At 44.8% G+C, this 16508-nt stretch overlaps 1 protein-coding gene across 8 annotated transcripts in view; it reads left to right on the forward strand.

Annotated features, from left to right (window-relative positions):
* Positions 1–411: 411 nt before the first annotated feature.
* Positions 412–16508, forward strand: part of CELF1 (CUGBP Elav-like family member 1) — a 1362987-nt gene continuing 1346890 nt past the window's right edge. For all 8 annotated transcript variants that reach the window (XM_044082727.1, XM_044082728.1, XM_044082731.1 and 5 more), the window contains exon 1: positions 412–598. In XM_044082727.1, the coding sequence (XP_043938662.1) occupies positions 421–598 (178 nt within the window). In that variant the 5' untranslated portion in view covers positions 412–420. The remainder of the gene's footprint in view (positions 599–16508) is intronic.

The following is a 16508-nucleotide window of genomic DNA, read 5'->3' on the forward strand; positions in this document are numbered from 1 at the left end:
TGAAAACTGACAACACATATGCCAAGTTATGGTAGGTACATAACTTATAATTTTCCCAGGTTCTTTGGGTAATCCATTTTTCACCCATTGAGCAGAATTTCTCATAAAAAGCTAATTTTGATTTTGTGGAGAGTAACGTGTATTGCATATAAACCACAAAGGGTAATTTTGTATTACAGTCCAAACACATTACCTGCATAAGAACTGAGACCGACGGATATTTCTAAATAGATCCATCTGTGATCATCTCTTTTGTTAATCAGCCTAGAAATGCAGTTTATGTGCATGTCTATTCTTTTAACTTTTGATCTTGCAACAATCTGTGCAGATAAATGAAGAGGAAAGGGTGTAGATGGAATGATGAGATTCTATTAATAGGGACAGTGTAACTGTTTTTAATTACCTTACAGATCAAAGAGAATGAACGGGGCTTTAGATCACCCCGACCAGCCTGATACTGACTCCATCAAGATGTTTGTGGGTCAGATTCCACGTCCCTGGACAGAAAAGGAGCTTAGAGAGCTCTTTGAACAGTATGGTGCAGTCTACGAAATTAACGTTTTGCGAGACAGAAGTGTAAACCCTCCTCAGAGTAAAGGTGAGGATTTGAGTATTTTCTAAGGATGTCTGTATGAGTTTGAGTATGTAGTAGATATACATACACGCAAGTTTGCTCGTGTCTCCCAGTACTGTGCATTCAGAATACAACTCCTCTGTCTCTCTCTCTCTCTCTGCATCATTTTCTCTAATAACCCAGAAAACTGAACAGAATAGGAGAGGAGAAAAATGAAATGTTTCAAGTACAGTGTGATTTAAAATGGTGTTTGGCAAGAGTTGTAATTTTTTATAAATTTCATTAACTGCTGATGAGTTGTTTTTTATTGATTTGATTGCTGTGGCTTACGACTGGTCACTCTGAATTGTTTCTTAATTTCTTTGTCTGACTGATCAGCTGTGTTCTGTTTCTAGTACTTTTGTTTAAGGACAGTAGTAATGAGAATAGATGTATTTTTAAATAAAACATGAAAGTGTAATTTAAGGTTGTCTCTTGTCAATATGATCCATTGTCTGTTTTCGTCTGATTTGACTGTGGGTTGTCAGATCTGACCTTGGCACTGATCCTGAAGCTCTTTGGTTCCAGGGCTCCAACTCCTCCTCTGCCCATAATTCCTTGGTCCCCACCTTGTTACTTCAGATCTCATTTGTCACCTGGAGTTGTTTGGTCGTGCTTCCGAGGGTTCCAGCATTTTATATCCTTCATGTGTAAAAATTTCTGCAGCTCCTTAATAATTGTAACTATTTTAGATGGTTTAAAATTGTTTAGGATTGTACAGGTTATATTTAGATTTATAGATTAGGCTTAGATAAGTAACTACATTCAGTTCTTGCTTTCAGACAGTTGTTTGTGTTGCCTGTGTTTTTTTTCTTAAATTGCTGATGGTCAGGGTTTTAAAGAGTGCTCGGAGTGTGGGCATAAGCTTCTCACAGTAGGACCCACATTCCTTCTATGTATACTGTTTAGAGGCCTCTCATCTGAGCACTGAATACCAAACCTGTGCTCTTTTCAGTCCTTGAACCTTGCAGACAAAAAAAAAAAGAAACTGATCTTTAAGGGACTCCTTCCTCCCAAGACATGGTGTGTCACCCCTTCCTTTTCCTCATCAACCACTTCCCTGAGAACTAAGGAAAAGAAAGCTGGGGAGAAGGCAGCTTCAGACAAGGACAGAGACTCCAGACTGGACAAGAGCAAACAGAAATCAAAAGAGAAAGTGAACTCTTGAGAAGTCCTATAATAGGTTACCGGATCCATCCTTGATTTTAGAATCTGATCTGAAAGTACTGAGACTTGAGAGCCAGCTGTTTCTTGGCACTTAATATTTCCACTTCTGCCCTAGTTTTTGCTTTAATCCAATCAATCCCAGACTATTCACTGATACTGCAATAGAAAAGATGCTCTCGACCGCTGTCAGTAACTTCCTCACCCCTATTCTCGAGAAGACTGAGCATGACATAGACGGAATGATGTGAAAATTTCTCAGGACACACGCACAGCTCAGGGTTCTCTCTGTGCTGTCTTCTGGAAATGTACCAAGTACTGGTCCATCTCTCCCTCCTTGACCCTCTCTCCTTGTAGCAGTTTACTTGTTGGTGCCAGTAGTTTCTGGCCGCATATGTCCCTGAGCAGCTTTGCAGAAGCCAGTAGATGTCCTTCAAGGATGCATCTGCAGTCATAACATATGGGTTGTCCTGCCTCAGGCAGCCCTTCGGTCGGCCGGATTCCAAAGTCTGGGTCTGGCCTCGGCTGATGTCGCACTTTCCCCGACGTCAGAGCACCTGGGGTATAAAAGCATCAGCCGACGCCATTTTCCTCAGTCTTTCTTGCCGCGTGGTGCCCGAAGCATAAGCAGTTCGCAAGTGCCGGTCGGCCAGCTCCTGTGATTCAGCTACCAAGACTTCAAAAGCTAAGTACCCGCTGGGGACTCTTTCTTGCCTCAGCTGATGTCAGATAAAGTAAATAATTGTTTAACTTGTGGGAAACAAATACCTCATAAGGATTTCCACTCTTGCTGCCTCCCTTGCTTAGGCCCAGACCACGACGTCTCGGCCTGCTCTGCCTGTGCTTCCTTCAACCGACGAACTTTTAGACGTCGGTCGGAGTTTGCAGAGGATTTTTTTGGGGCTAATTTTGGGTACAAGATGCCGTCGGAGACTCCGACTTCGCATGTGGTTAAAAAACGGAAGGACAAGGACCGACCCTCGCGGCCCGTGGTTTCGGCTGAAACCACGGTCAGGCCTACCGCAAGTGTCTCGGTTTCGGCTGAAACCGAGTCCTCGGTGCTTCCTATTACCGAATCCACTCAACTGACTACCTCGGCCCTGGAGGATCCGGCCGAGTCGGTTTTTGAATTACCTACTGAAACCGGTGTCCAGGACATGTCCGACACCATTCCTTTAGACAAGTCTACTCCTGCACGTGGTGCAGCCAGACCCCCTGCATCCATGTCCATTAAGGCCTTTTCTAGGGCTAAAGCTGCCAAACTTGCTAAAGCTTTGCCTCCCAAGACTACCTCCCAGAGGCCTTCTACTGGCTCTCAGATTCTCAGCCTAGCAGAGGATCTTATCTCTTTAATTAGAGGTTCTCAACCTCACCCGGACAGGGGCTCTCTTCCACCACCAGACAAAAGGCACAGGGTTGAGCCCTCTGATCCCCACTCTTCAGATGAGTCTACGGATGGATCTGTGTTGTCAGACCACCAGCAGGAGGCTTATTCGGCCTACGAGGATTCTGATGCTGAAGAATCTATTCCTTCGGCCTCCCCTCCTGAAGAGTTTTCTTTTGCTGAGACACTGCACTCTATGAGAGAACATTTTCAATGGCAGGGCCAGGAATTTTCTGATTCTAGAAAGAGATTAAGGACCTTTTTACATTTACCTCAGCATAGGCCTTTAGCTATACCTCCTGTTTTGAATGTTATTGATGATGTTTACTCTGATGCTAGTACAGCCCCTGATTCTCTCCCTCCGGCTCCTGACAAACCTGATAGGTACCACAGGGTCCCGGATTCTCATCTTCATCTGTACAAGGCCCACACTGCAGACCCAGAAACTATTTCCCAGGGCCCAAAAGGGGTTGCAGCTGCCACTGCCAAAAATCCTCTACCTTCTGAAAGGGAGTCTAGAGCTTTAGAGAGATGGGGAAAGAAAGTTTATACTTCTGCAACTCTTTCCATGAGGGCATTGAATTGTCAATTTCATATGATTCAGTACCAAAAGTATTTGTTAGATGAATTGTATAAGAAGCTTTCCTCCTCTGAACCCCTTGACCGTAAATCACTTCAGGATCCGGTACATAATTCACAGCAGGTTAGCAACCATTTTTTGCAGTGTGGTTATGATGCACTGGAAGCTTCATGTAGGTCAACTGTGACAGGGGCAGTTATACGTAGGCATGCCTGATTGAAGGAACAATCTCTACCGGACCATGTTAAAGCTAAGCTCCTGGATGCTCCAATGGAAAAACAAAAATTATTTGGTTCCACGGCTCAGGAGGTCTTAAAGAAGTTTGAAGAAAAGGCAAAATCTGTGCAAACAGTCAAGGACTTTCTGCAGGTACAGCCACCGAGATTCAGCAGAAATTGGCCTACTAAGAATTGGTCCTTTCCGGACTCAGACAGATCCCAGAGAGGCAGGAACAGGCGTGCCAGAGGTAGAGGGCAAGCTAGAGGCTCCTACAGAGGCCGTCAGTGGCAGCCTCCCAACCAGAGAGGTAGTGCAGGAACAACAACAACAACTGCTACACCAGGACAGACTCAATGACTTTATTTTGACTCCGCCGACCAGGGCTCAATTAGAAGCACCATTGGGCGGAAAGCTTTCTTTATTTTCAAAAAATTGGCATTACATTACAAGGGACTCATGGACACTGCAAATAATAGACAATGGATACAGGTTCCATTTCCACACATTGCCAAAAAAGAAAAGGAATGCCAGACCTGCCACCAAATCAGAGGGCAGAGGCTTTGAAGCAAATCACCAAATTAATACAAATGAAAGCCATAGAAAAGGTACCTCTTTCAGAACAAGGCCAAGGATTTTATTCCAGATTATTCCTTGTTCCAAGAAAAGAAAATCAATGGAGACCAATTCTCGACCTGTCCGCACTGAATACTTACCTCATTGTGCCAAAATTCAAAATGCTGACCCTACAGCAGCTTCTTCCCATGCTGGGCAAGGAGTCTTGGCTGGTGACTCTAGATCTCAAGGAGGCATACCTGCACGTCCCCATTCGACCAATCTGCAGAAGATACCTCAGATTTCTTGCAGGATCAGAGCACTATCAATTCTCAGCATTGCCCTTTGGCTTATCTACTGCGCCCAGAGTATTCACAAAATGCCTGGCATCAGTAATCGCCCATTGCAGACTACAGGGAATTCAAATTTACCCATACCTAGACGACTGCCTGCTACAAGGGGACAACAAAAGCAAGCTGACAACAGATTTACAAAGGGTCATTTACTTGCTGCAAGCACTGGGATACACAGTCAGTCTACAAAAGTCAAGGCTGATACCATCCCAAACAAGGACTTTCTTGGGTGCGGAATTGGACACAGTAAAACAGATGGCATTCCTAACTACAGAAAAACAAAAAGAACTCCCTCTTTACTTCTTGGCACTAACAAAACTGAACAAGTTAACAGCAAGAAAAGTACTGCAGGCCTTGGGCTTCATGGCATCATGCATAATCTTGGTTCCATTTGCCAGACTACATATGAGAAAACTACAGTGGTACCTAAAGAATTTATGGTCCCAACACAGACACAGCCTAGAAACAGAAATCCCATTAATTCCATGCTTAAAACAGGAGTTCCTATGGTGGGCTCAGGCATGCCAGTCAAACCCAGGGCTACCCTTTCGCAGATGTCAAGCAAGCCAGACCATCACAACAGACGCTTCAGACCTAGGATGGGGGCCCACATGCTGGACAAATGCGTGCAAGGATTGTGGACACAGGATCAACTTCACCTGCACATCAACCTAAAAGAAATGCTGGCAGTAAAACTGGCAATCCAAAAGTTCAGACCATTTCTCAAAGAGGGCCAGTTGATGATAAGGACAGACAACACCACAGTCATGTGGTACATCAACAAACAGGAGGCACTCATTCATACCCTCTATGCAGAATGACTTTGGAGCTGTGGACCCTGGCACTCAGCTACAACATCCAGTTACAGGCAATATTTGTACCGGAAAGGAGAATACTCTAGCAGACATATTAAGCAGAACCACATCGGATGCCCACGAATGGAAGCTGCACCCGACATCTTCAAGACCATCTCAAAGAAATGGGGAATGCCTCAGATAGATCTATTTGCATCACCTACCAATCACCAGCTCAAAAATTCTGCACAAGGACATTCCACCCACTAGCATGGAAAGTGGATTCGCTCTCCTTCAGCTGGAAAGGCCTAACAGCATATGCATTCCCACCTCTTCCCTTGATACACAAGGTATTACTAAAAATCAAGGAAGAACGTCCAAGGATAATCCTGATAGCTCCAAACTGGCCAAGACAACACTGGTACCCACTGCTGAGGAGCATGTCTCGAACAATATGTGGCCAATACCCTGATGCCTTTGATGTTAACTCAGAACAACTACAGCATCATACATCCAAACCTAAAAACGTTGCAACTGACTGCATGGAACATCACATAGCAGCAGCTAATCCAGAACTTTCCCAAAGAGTTAGAGACATTCTTCTTGAAGCACGCAGACCTTCAACAAGAAGAAACTATGCAGGAAAATGGAAAAGGTTTGTCATTTGGAGTACTGAAAGAGGAAAAGATGTGTCAAACATAGATATGCCTAACATTCTGGAGTACCTAGCCGAACTTCTTCATTCAGGCCTGTCCTACTCCTCCATCAAGATACATGCATCAGCTATTTCAGCAGACTACAGCTTTGATCCACCTGTTTTTTCTCACCCTTTGCTCAGGCAGTTCCTCAGAGGAATCAAGAATGTAAAACCTCCAAGGAAACCACCATTACCAGCTTGGGACCTAAACTTTGTGATAGAAAAATTGACACTATCACCCTTTGAACCAGCAGCAACAGCAGACCTACAACACCTGTCATGGAAAACTGCTTTCCTACTGGCAATTACTTCAGCAAGGAGGGTTTCAGAACTACAGGCCTTAATGGCAGTGCAACCCTTCCTAATCTTCCACCAAGATAGAGTGTCTATGAGAACTAATCCTACATTTATGCCTAAGGTGGTATCCAGAGTGTCTTTAAACCAGGCAATCCACCTACCTACCTTCTTTCCCAATCCACAAAACAGAGGGAAAGAATATTGCATACCTTGGATGTACATAGACAGCTACGCTACTATTTGGACAGAACTAAAAGTAGCAGAAAGACTGACCAACTTTTGTAGCCTATGCAACAGGAAGGGAAGGAAAAGCTATTTCCAAACAGACAATCTCCAAATGGATAGGAAATTGCATACGATTCTGTTACTCCTTCCATGGAAAACCAATTCCACAGAACATAAGACCTCATTCTACAAGGGCAACAGCCACTACCACAGCCTTCTTACGAGGAGTGGCAACCAAAGACATTATTGAGGCGGCTACTTGGACCTCCGTGCATACATTTGCCAAGCATTATAATTTGCCTCTATATTCCAGATCCCGAGCAGGGTTTGCCACTGCTGTACTGCAAGGGATCCTAAACACACCATAATCTATTTTTATCCTCCTCCCTTGTTGGCTATGGTATTCTACCCAGTTATAGGACTGCAGATGCATCCATGAAGGACATAGTACAGTTTTGTACCTACCATAAATGTAGATGTCCGAACTGGATAGCATCTGCAGTCAGGATTACCCTCCTCCTTCCCTCTGTGGTACTCCTAGGGTGTTTACCCTCCTAATAGCTAGCTAGTGGGGGGGAGTCTCTTATGGTGTATTTGTTTGTATATATGTACATACATGCTTACTTTTTGTGTTTACCTTCTATCCTTTTGGAAACATTGGCATTTATCCAAATTTTAGCCTTCCATGAGGGCAACTGGCATCTGGGGCAAGAAACACTGAGGAAAATGGCGTCGGCTGATGCCTTTATACCCCAAGACCAACAGAGATGACGTCGGGTGAAGTGCGACATCAGCCGAAGCCGGACCCGGACTTTGGAATCCGGCCGACTGAAGGGCTGCCTGACGACAGGACAACCCAGTTGTTATGACTGCAGATGCTATCCAGTTCGGACATCTACATTTATGGTAGGTACAAAACTGTACTTTCAGTGCACACCTTCACCAAGCACTATCACTTACCTCTATACTCTAAAACCAGAGCTGGCTTTGCCACTGCAGTTCTGCAGGACCTACTAGCCTCACCAAACCCTGTTTAGTTCCACCACCCATCCTTAGCTTTGGGATTCAACCCAAGTGTGATAACTGCAGCAGTGTAACACGATGAACATAGTACAGTTTTGTTCCTACCATAAATGTAGATGTTCGAGTGTTCACACTGCTGCAGTCCAGGTTACCCTCCCTCCATCCCCTCTAAACTAGCTGGAGATATCTATACCTTTCTATCCTATACAACCTTTGTGGTGTATTTGCATGTAACTGAAGGTATTGTTTTATTTCTATTTATATATTTTTTATTAGCAATATGTATTGCCTACCTATTGAGGGCACCTGACATCTGGGGCAAGAAAAACTGAAGAAAATGGCATCGGATGCATCTTATATACCCCTGGTGCACTGATGTCAGGGAAGAAGGGACAGCAACTGACGCCGGACCAAGACTTTAAAACTCTGGCCGACTGCGGGACCGCCTGATGGCAGGATAACCCAAGTGTGATGACTGCAGCAGTATGAACACTCGAACATCTACATTTATGCTAGGTACAAAACTGTACTTTTTCCTACAGGACTAACCCCTCCTTTCTACCTAAAGTGGTTTCCGAAGCCAATATCAACCAGTCTATCAACCTACCTGTCTTCTTCCCTAATTATCTCAACAAAGGAGAGTATAGACTCCATTGCTTGGATATACATAGACATTTTTACCTACACAGAACAGCTGTTTTTCGAAAGTCAGAACAGCTCTTTGTTTCTTTTGCTAAGTCCTGTCTGGGTAAACCAGTGACTAAGGTAACCTTAGCTAGGTGGATTTCACAATGCATTCTTCTTGCATACAGAAGCTCTGGTCCTGAGCCTGCGTGTTTGGGCACACTCGACCCGCTCTTTGGCTACTTCTGCCTTCTGGTCGAACGTACCTCTGGATGACATTTGTTCAGCTGCTACTTGGGCTTCCTCTCACACTTTCATTACACATTATAAATTGGATCTGATTTCCAGAAGAAGGGCATCCTTTGGCTCTGCAGTGCTCCGGAATATCCTCCCATGAGGGCCTCCCAAGTCGTGGTAGCAGGGCACTCTGTCCCACAGGTTGGTGACCAAATGAAGTTAACTACTTCTGATAAAGAAGTTATGTACTCACCATAACGTTCCATCTGAGTAGGTAACTTCATTTGTCTGCAACCGACCCTCCCTCCATCCCTCGGACCTTTAGTTCGTTCTTGAAGGATCGTGATACATTACTTTCCAGATGACATCAGGTGGAACATTCAGGTAGTTTTTCCTTGTGTTATAGTAGTGTTCTGTGATACTGTGGCAAACTCAATCTGAGGGTTAGAGGGAGGTAGCAGGGCATTATGGGTAGGGGGAGGAGCTTGGAGCTCAGATCTTTGCTAGGAAAGCTGCCCGCTCTAATCCGAATCGGATCAGATACCAACAGGTTGCAGACAAATGAAGTTACCTACTCAGATGAAACGTTATGGTGAGTACATAACTTCTTTTTATCCCACTCCACATAGGGGGAGCCACCACTGATCCCTGGAACGATCAACCTATTAGCCTGACGAGCCTGGTCTGCAAGGCCATGGAACGTATCATCATGGAACTCGTAAACAAAGACATTGGTAACCTCCAACTCTGGATCCCACCCAGTTCGGGTTTGTGAAACGCATATCATGCCTCCTGAACCTGATCGACAACTTTGAGACAGTCACCACAGCCGTAGATGAGGGTAAGGTGGTATACACAGCCTATCTTGACCTCGCCAAGGCTTTCAGTACCATCCCCCATTCTGGAATTATAGCTAAACTCACTAAACTAGGTATAAATCCCTACATCACATGATGGGTTGCTAGCTGGCTCAGTGACAGAACCCACACTGTAAAAGTTGCAGACTCCAAATCTGACCTTAAAGCAGTGACAAGTGGAGTACCACAGGGTTCCGTCCTGGGCCCTCTCCTTTTTCTTATCTACTTGTCTGAAATACAGGCTAACACAGAAGGTCTCTGGCTAACGAAGTTCCCAGATGACTGCAAACTAGGAGCCATAGTCAAGTCCCCAAATGATGTGGACATGATACAGAAGGGCCTCACTGAGACAGATGCCTGGTGTCTGAGCCATGGTCTCAAGCTCAGTGCCAAAAAGTGTAGTGTCATCCCCTTTGGTAAAAACTCTGTACCCACGAATTACCACATAGGCAGCAATCTACTTAACACCTAATGTGTGATAAAAGACCTTGGGACCCAGGTGGACAGTAATCTCTCCTTTGATAGTCACATCGTCACAGTAGTCAGTAAGTCCTTCTATGTGGCACACCTCATCATAAAAGGGTTCTCATCCAGGAAAAAAAGAGGTAATTGTTCCCCTCTACTCGACACTCATTACACCCATTATGGAGTACAACGCCCCTCTTGAAATGTACCTCACAAGACATCTGCAGCATCTGGAAAGGCCACAGAAGTACCTCACAAAGAGGATTACTGGCCTCAAACCAATGCCCTACACTGACCATCTCAAAAAACTCAGCTTTACTCCGTAGCATATCGCCTACTCCGAAGTGATCTCTGCCTAACATATAAAGCTATGTCAAACCCAGAGCTGTTGGACATGCTACACCTAAATAAATCCCAGTCCCTCCGAGCTACACACTCTAGGGACCTAAACCTTGTCACCACAATAAACAGGACATGCTGGAGGGATAGATTCCTGTCCCAGAGACTTCTCATACTCTGGAACAGGCTACCCATCTATGTCAAGCAAAGTTCTTCATTAGCACTCTTCAAGAAATATCTTGATGAGTGGATGGGAAATAGGAAATACACCCCGGGGATCACTACTGTGTCTCTGCTCGACAGTGGCACAGAAAAATAACTTTCTTGGGTGGCGTAAGCCAGGGAACCTTGTTAGCTAGGCTTACATAGGCCCTTGGGCCGATAACCTAGTTACCTACCTATTAACCTCATAAGGATTTCCAATTGTACTGTATTCCTTGCCCACGCCCTGACCACGACGTACCTTGCTGTCAGTTCTGTGCTTTATTTTATCAACGCACTATCAAAAGTCGGTATATTTTTCCTTCTAAATATTTTGGCTCACGCTTTAATTGTCCAGAAATGTCGTTGGTTTGCAATCAGACTACTGGAATACCTAAAAAACGCAAAGAAAAAGACAGGCCGTTGAGGTCTAAAACTGCGACAACTCTTCTCCTAAGCCAGTCGCCAGTTCGTCTGTACTCAGTGAGGTGCTTTTGCAGCCCCTGATACCCACTACGTGTGATTCGCAGGCCTCTGCTGAGAGCCATTCGGAGTCCGGTATGCCGTGAGAAGTTTCAGTTATGGAACCCATATATGTCTCTACCTTGGATGAGTCCAGAGCCGATGTGCAGGCACCGGCTTCTGAGGGCGTTTTCAGGCCTACAGATTTGTATATTAGACCAACGCCATCTTCAAAACTAAGGCCATAGTCGCGATCTGTGTCTAAAAAAAAAAAGACGCCTAGGCCCCATGTGCAGGCTCCTGTGTCTAAAAAACAAATGATCAAAATGGCTGAAGATTTAATTACTCTGATCAGGGATAGCCAACCCCCTCCCCCTTCTAAGAGGCCTAGGCAAGACATTGATTATGAATCTTCTGAACAGGATTCTATTCCTTCTGACTCTTCTAATGAACAGGAATTGTCTATACCTACTTATGAGCACTCTGATGCAGAAGATTCCATTCCTTCTGCTTCTCGCCCTGAAGACTTTTCTTTTGGGGAAACTTTACATACCTTAAGGGAACATTTCCACTGGGAAAATCAGGATTTTTCTGAATCTAAAAAGAGACTTCGGGATTTTCTTCTTCTTCCTCTGCATAGGTCTTTGGCTATACCTTCTGTCTAGACATTGTCGATGATTTCACAGAATCTAGTCTGGTTCCTGATTCTCTGCCTCCGGCTCCTTATAAGCCAGACAGATACTACAGGGTTCCCGATTCCCACAAATTCCTTTTCAAAAATCCTGTTACGGATCCTAAAACCATTTCTCAAGGTCCCAAGTGCATTAAGGTTTCTAATGCTAAAAATGCTACCCCTTCTGATAGAGATTCCAGGACGCCGGATAGATGGGGTAAGAAGGTTTACAATTCTGCAGCCTTGGCAATCACGGCTTTAAACTGTCAATTTCATATGCTGAAATAGCAGCATATCATGGGACTGCTTAAACAGAAAATTATGTTTATTTCTGACTGTGTGGAAAATAAAGATTTACAGGATTTATTGCATTCAGCTGAACAAGTTGGAAAACATACTTTGCAATGTGGTTTTGATTCTTTGAAAGCCTCTTGCAGGGCTGCTGTTACTGGGTCTGTGCTAAGACGGCATGCTTGGCTCAAAGAGCAAACTGCCTGATCATGTTAAAGAAAAATTGTTGGATGCTCCTTTACAACAGGATCGTCCCTTTGGTCATAAGGCTGAAGAAGTTCTAAAAAAGATGGAAGATCAAGCTAAATCTATGCAAACTGTGAAATATTTCTTACAAGTGCAACCTACAAGATTTAGTAGGCACTGGCCTACTAAGAACTGGTCCTTTCCAGTTCCTTCGAGAGGCACTCAAGTGAAACCCATACATTACAAAAGCACAAGGTTTCAGTCCCATGGGACTTTCAGAACAAAACAATGGGGGGTGACTCCTCTTCCAAATCTGGAAACAGCAAGACACCTCCCTATGGTAAGCAGTCTCAATGACTTCCCTTTACACTTGCCAAGCACTTACCTTTTAGCTGCCGCTTTGGGGGGAAAACTGTCTCTTCATGCAAAAAACTGGCAACTTATAGCCCAGGACAAATGGGTTTTAAATATAGTATCCCATGGATACAGATTTAATTTCCACACATTGCCAATTCCAAACGGATGACTAGACCTGCCCTCAAATCAGTGGGCAGAGGCCCAGAAACAAGCACTTTCCCTCATGAGCATGGGGGCTATTCAACTAGTGCCAGAAGAGGAAAAGGGGCAAGGTTTCTATTCCAGACTTTTCCTGGTACCCAGAAAAGACAAATCATGATGTTCAATTCTAGACTTATCTACTCTAAACACCTTTCTGGACATGCCAAACTTCAAGATGCTGACTCTTCACCAGTTACTTCCTATGCTAGGCAAAGATGCCTGGTTGGCAACTCTAGATTTAAAACAGGCTTACCTGCGTATCCCAATCAGGGAATCTTGCAGAATATACCTCCGCTTCAAAGCAGACTACTTGCATTACCAGTTCTCTGCACTGCCTTTGGCTTATCAACTGCGCCCAGGGTCTTTACAAAGTGTCTGGCTCCAGTAATTGCATTTTGCAGGCAAAGAAATATTCAAATATATCCATACCTGGACGATTGTCTAATTCAAGCAGAAAACAAGGACATTCTTCTACAACATCTTGCGTTTGTAAAATGGGTTCTAACTTGTCTAGGGTACACTATAAACGAAAAGAAATCAAAACTGGTACCCTCTCAATAAATTACATTCCTGGGTGCAAGATTGAATACACCTGCCCAGATGGCTTGCCTTACGCCAGAGAAGCAAACTCATTTGGTGACTGACTTCAAAACAGGTGGCCACAAAAACCCTGCTTTCTGCAAGGCAAATACTGCAAGCCTTGGGGTTCATGGCCTCTTGATTTCTTCTCATTTCATATGCAAGACTGCGTATGAGGAAACTTCAGTGGTATTTGAAAAGTCTATGGAGTCAGCATTGGCACAGCCTTCAAACAATGATTCCTGTCATACCTTGCCTGCTTCTAGAGTTCCTAGAGTGGGCAGAGGCCTGCCACCAGAGCAAGGGACTGCCATTCACACCACCCCCTGCCGCCCAAACCCTAACTACAGACTCATCAGACTATGCATAGGGTGCTCATCTTGCAGGGAAGTGCATTCAGGGAAATTGGAGCCCAAATCAAGTGAACCTTCACATAAATCAAAAAGAAATGGTAGCTGTACAGAATGCACTGACGGCCTTCAAGGACTACCTTCATCCAGTACAATTACTGATAAAGATGGACAACACCCCGGTTATGTGGTACATAAACAAGCAGGGGGGTACACACTCCTACCCCCTCTGCAGACTAGCCATGGCATTGTGGAACACGGTCTTGAGCTATGAAGTACAACTACAAGCTCAGTTACTGCCAGGAAAGCTGAATACTCTGGCAGACGAACTAAGCAGAAATCTCATGGAGCCACACGAATGGAAACTGGAACCACAGATTTTCCACATGTTGATACGCAAATGTGGGGAGCCCAGACCTATGTCTCACCCCAGAACTATCAGTTGGACAAATTTTGCACAAGAACTCATCACAAAAAAGCCTGGAAAGTGGATGCTCTGTCCTTCAGCTGGAAAAACCTATTCATCTGTGCCTTTCCCCCTCTGCCTCTGCTCTCCAAAGTTCTACTAAAAGTCAAACTGGACAAACCAAAAATGATTTTGATTGCTCCAGACTGGCCTCGCCAGCACTGGTACCCACTCCTGCGCAGTGCATCACACCTTCCACCGTGGCACCTGCCTAAGACACCTTAGTTACTGTCTCAGCAGAACAACCAAATTCTGCTCACTCAGCTCCAAACTTTGAATCTTGCAGCGTGGCTAATCACCTAAGTTCACCCTTAGCATCCCTCAGCAAACCTGTGATGGATGTCATTTTGGAGGCGAGAAGACCTGGTACTAGAAAATCTTATGCTGACAAATGGAAAAGATTCTGTGCCTGGAATCAATCTCAAGGAGTAAGCACAGCAGTGCCCAACATTCCTCAGGTTTTACAATAGTTAACTGAGATGCCTCACAAGGGCCTGTCCTTTTCTTCCATAAAAATCCATGCCTCAGCCATTTCAGCTCTTTACAACACAGAACCTCCCCTCTTCTCCCATCCTCTGCTAAAGCAGTAGCTCAGAGGGGCCAAGAACTTAAGACCACCCAGGAGAGCTCCATCTCCTGCCTGGGACCTTAATTTTGTGTTGGAGAAATTCACTCTTCCTCCATTCGAGCCAGCTGCTACTGCAGACTTAACATTTCTCTCCTGGAAACAGCTTTCCTTTTAGCAGTCACTTCAGCTAGAAGGATTTCTGTATTACAGGCTCTTATGGCACTGGAGCCTTTCATCCTTTTTCATGTGGACAGGGTATCTCTCAGGACCAGCCCATCCTTCATGCCTAAGGTGGTATCCAGTGTGGCTCTTAATCAGACCATTCATTTGCCAACTTTCTTTCCCAATCCACAGAACATGAGGGAGTGGATTCTGTATTCCTCAGATGTATACAGACAACTTAGGTTTTACATAAATAGGACTAAATCTCAAAGAAAATCTCAACAACTGCTGGCAGCATTTGCTGGAGGGGCAGAGGGAAAGGCTATTTCAAAGCAAACCATTACCAAATGAATGGATAAGCCATTGCATTCGTTTCTGCTACAAGTACATGGAAAAACTATCCCCCAGGGGGTCAGATCCCATTCCATCAGGGCTGCATCTACTTCATCTGCCTTTCTCAGAGGTATTCCTACCAGGGACATTCTAGAAGCTGCTACCTGGATCTCAGTTCATACTTTCACCAAACATTACCATTTACCACTTTTCTCTAAATCCAGAGCTGGCTTTGCCACTGCTGTCCTGCAGGGCGTTATGGCGGGTCCTAATGCTGTATAATTCCCTCCACCCAACCATAGCTTTGTGAATCTACCCAAATGTAATGACTGCAACAGTGAAGCATGAAGAACATAGTACAGTTATGTACACTTGCCATAAATGTAGATGTGCAAGTGTATTCACTGTTGATGGGAGACTCCGCCCTAGAGACAGAGGGGTCCCACAAAATCAGGCTGTCAAGGAACCCTTTGCTGACAAGCCCCATCAGTGTTCCTGAAGTGTTTCCCGGCTGCTGTGCCCTGGAGGCAGTCGAAGACATTTTTTTCTACACTGAAATGCCTGGGCCCAGTTAACAAGGAATTTTTGGGTGCAAAGCATTCTATCAAGAGACTACTAAATTCCTTTTTCCCTTATGCCCCCAAGAACATGCAGAATACTGCCTGAAGTTCCACTCGGTCAGAGGGAGTCTGCAGTTTTTAGAAATTCAGAAGTTACTGCAAGAGAGTCGTCCAGGAGGCCCCAACCAAACAGTCCCGTCTTTTTTTAGTGCCAAAGAAAACAAGGGAGCTGAGGCCAGTTTTGGACCTTAGCAAACTAAACCTCTACATCAAAAAAAGAACGTTTCGGATGCTTACAGTTCAGTCCATCCTTCCATTTTTAGGAAAGGACAATTGGATGTGCTCAGTGGAATTAAAGGGCATGTATTATCGCAAAAAAATTGGCAGGCGCTCCAGAAGCCATTTGCGCTTCAGGCTAAGAGCCAGATGTTGTTCGTGTTTCACTGTTGCAGTCATCGCATTTGGGTTATCCCTGGCAGAGTAGCCCTCAGCTGGCCCGAATATCAGAGGCTTAGTCTTTCTGCATTGGTTGCTGTCACTCCAGGACTGATGTCAGGTTGTCAGCGGTATAAAAACAGGCAGCTGACACCAGTTTATCAGTCTTTCTTGCCGAGGAGTCCGAAGCAGAAGCAGTTCGCACGAGTGCCGGTTGGCCGCTACCTGAGTTTTTCATTTCCAAATTGTTGTTGAAGTCTT

Source organism: Protopterus annectens, chromosome 9.part0 (genome assembly GCF_019279795.1).
Source record: "Protopterus annectens isolate FY-2018-M chromosome 9.part0, PAN1.0, whole genome shotgun sequence".
In the NCBI taxonomy this organism is placed as follows: domain Eukaryota; kingdom Metazoa; phylum Chordata; order Ceratodontiformes; family Protopteridae; genus Protopterus; species Protopterus annectens.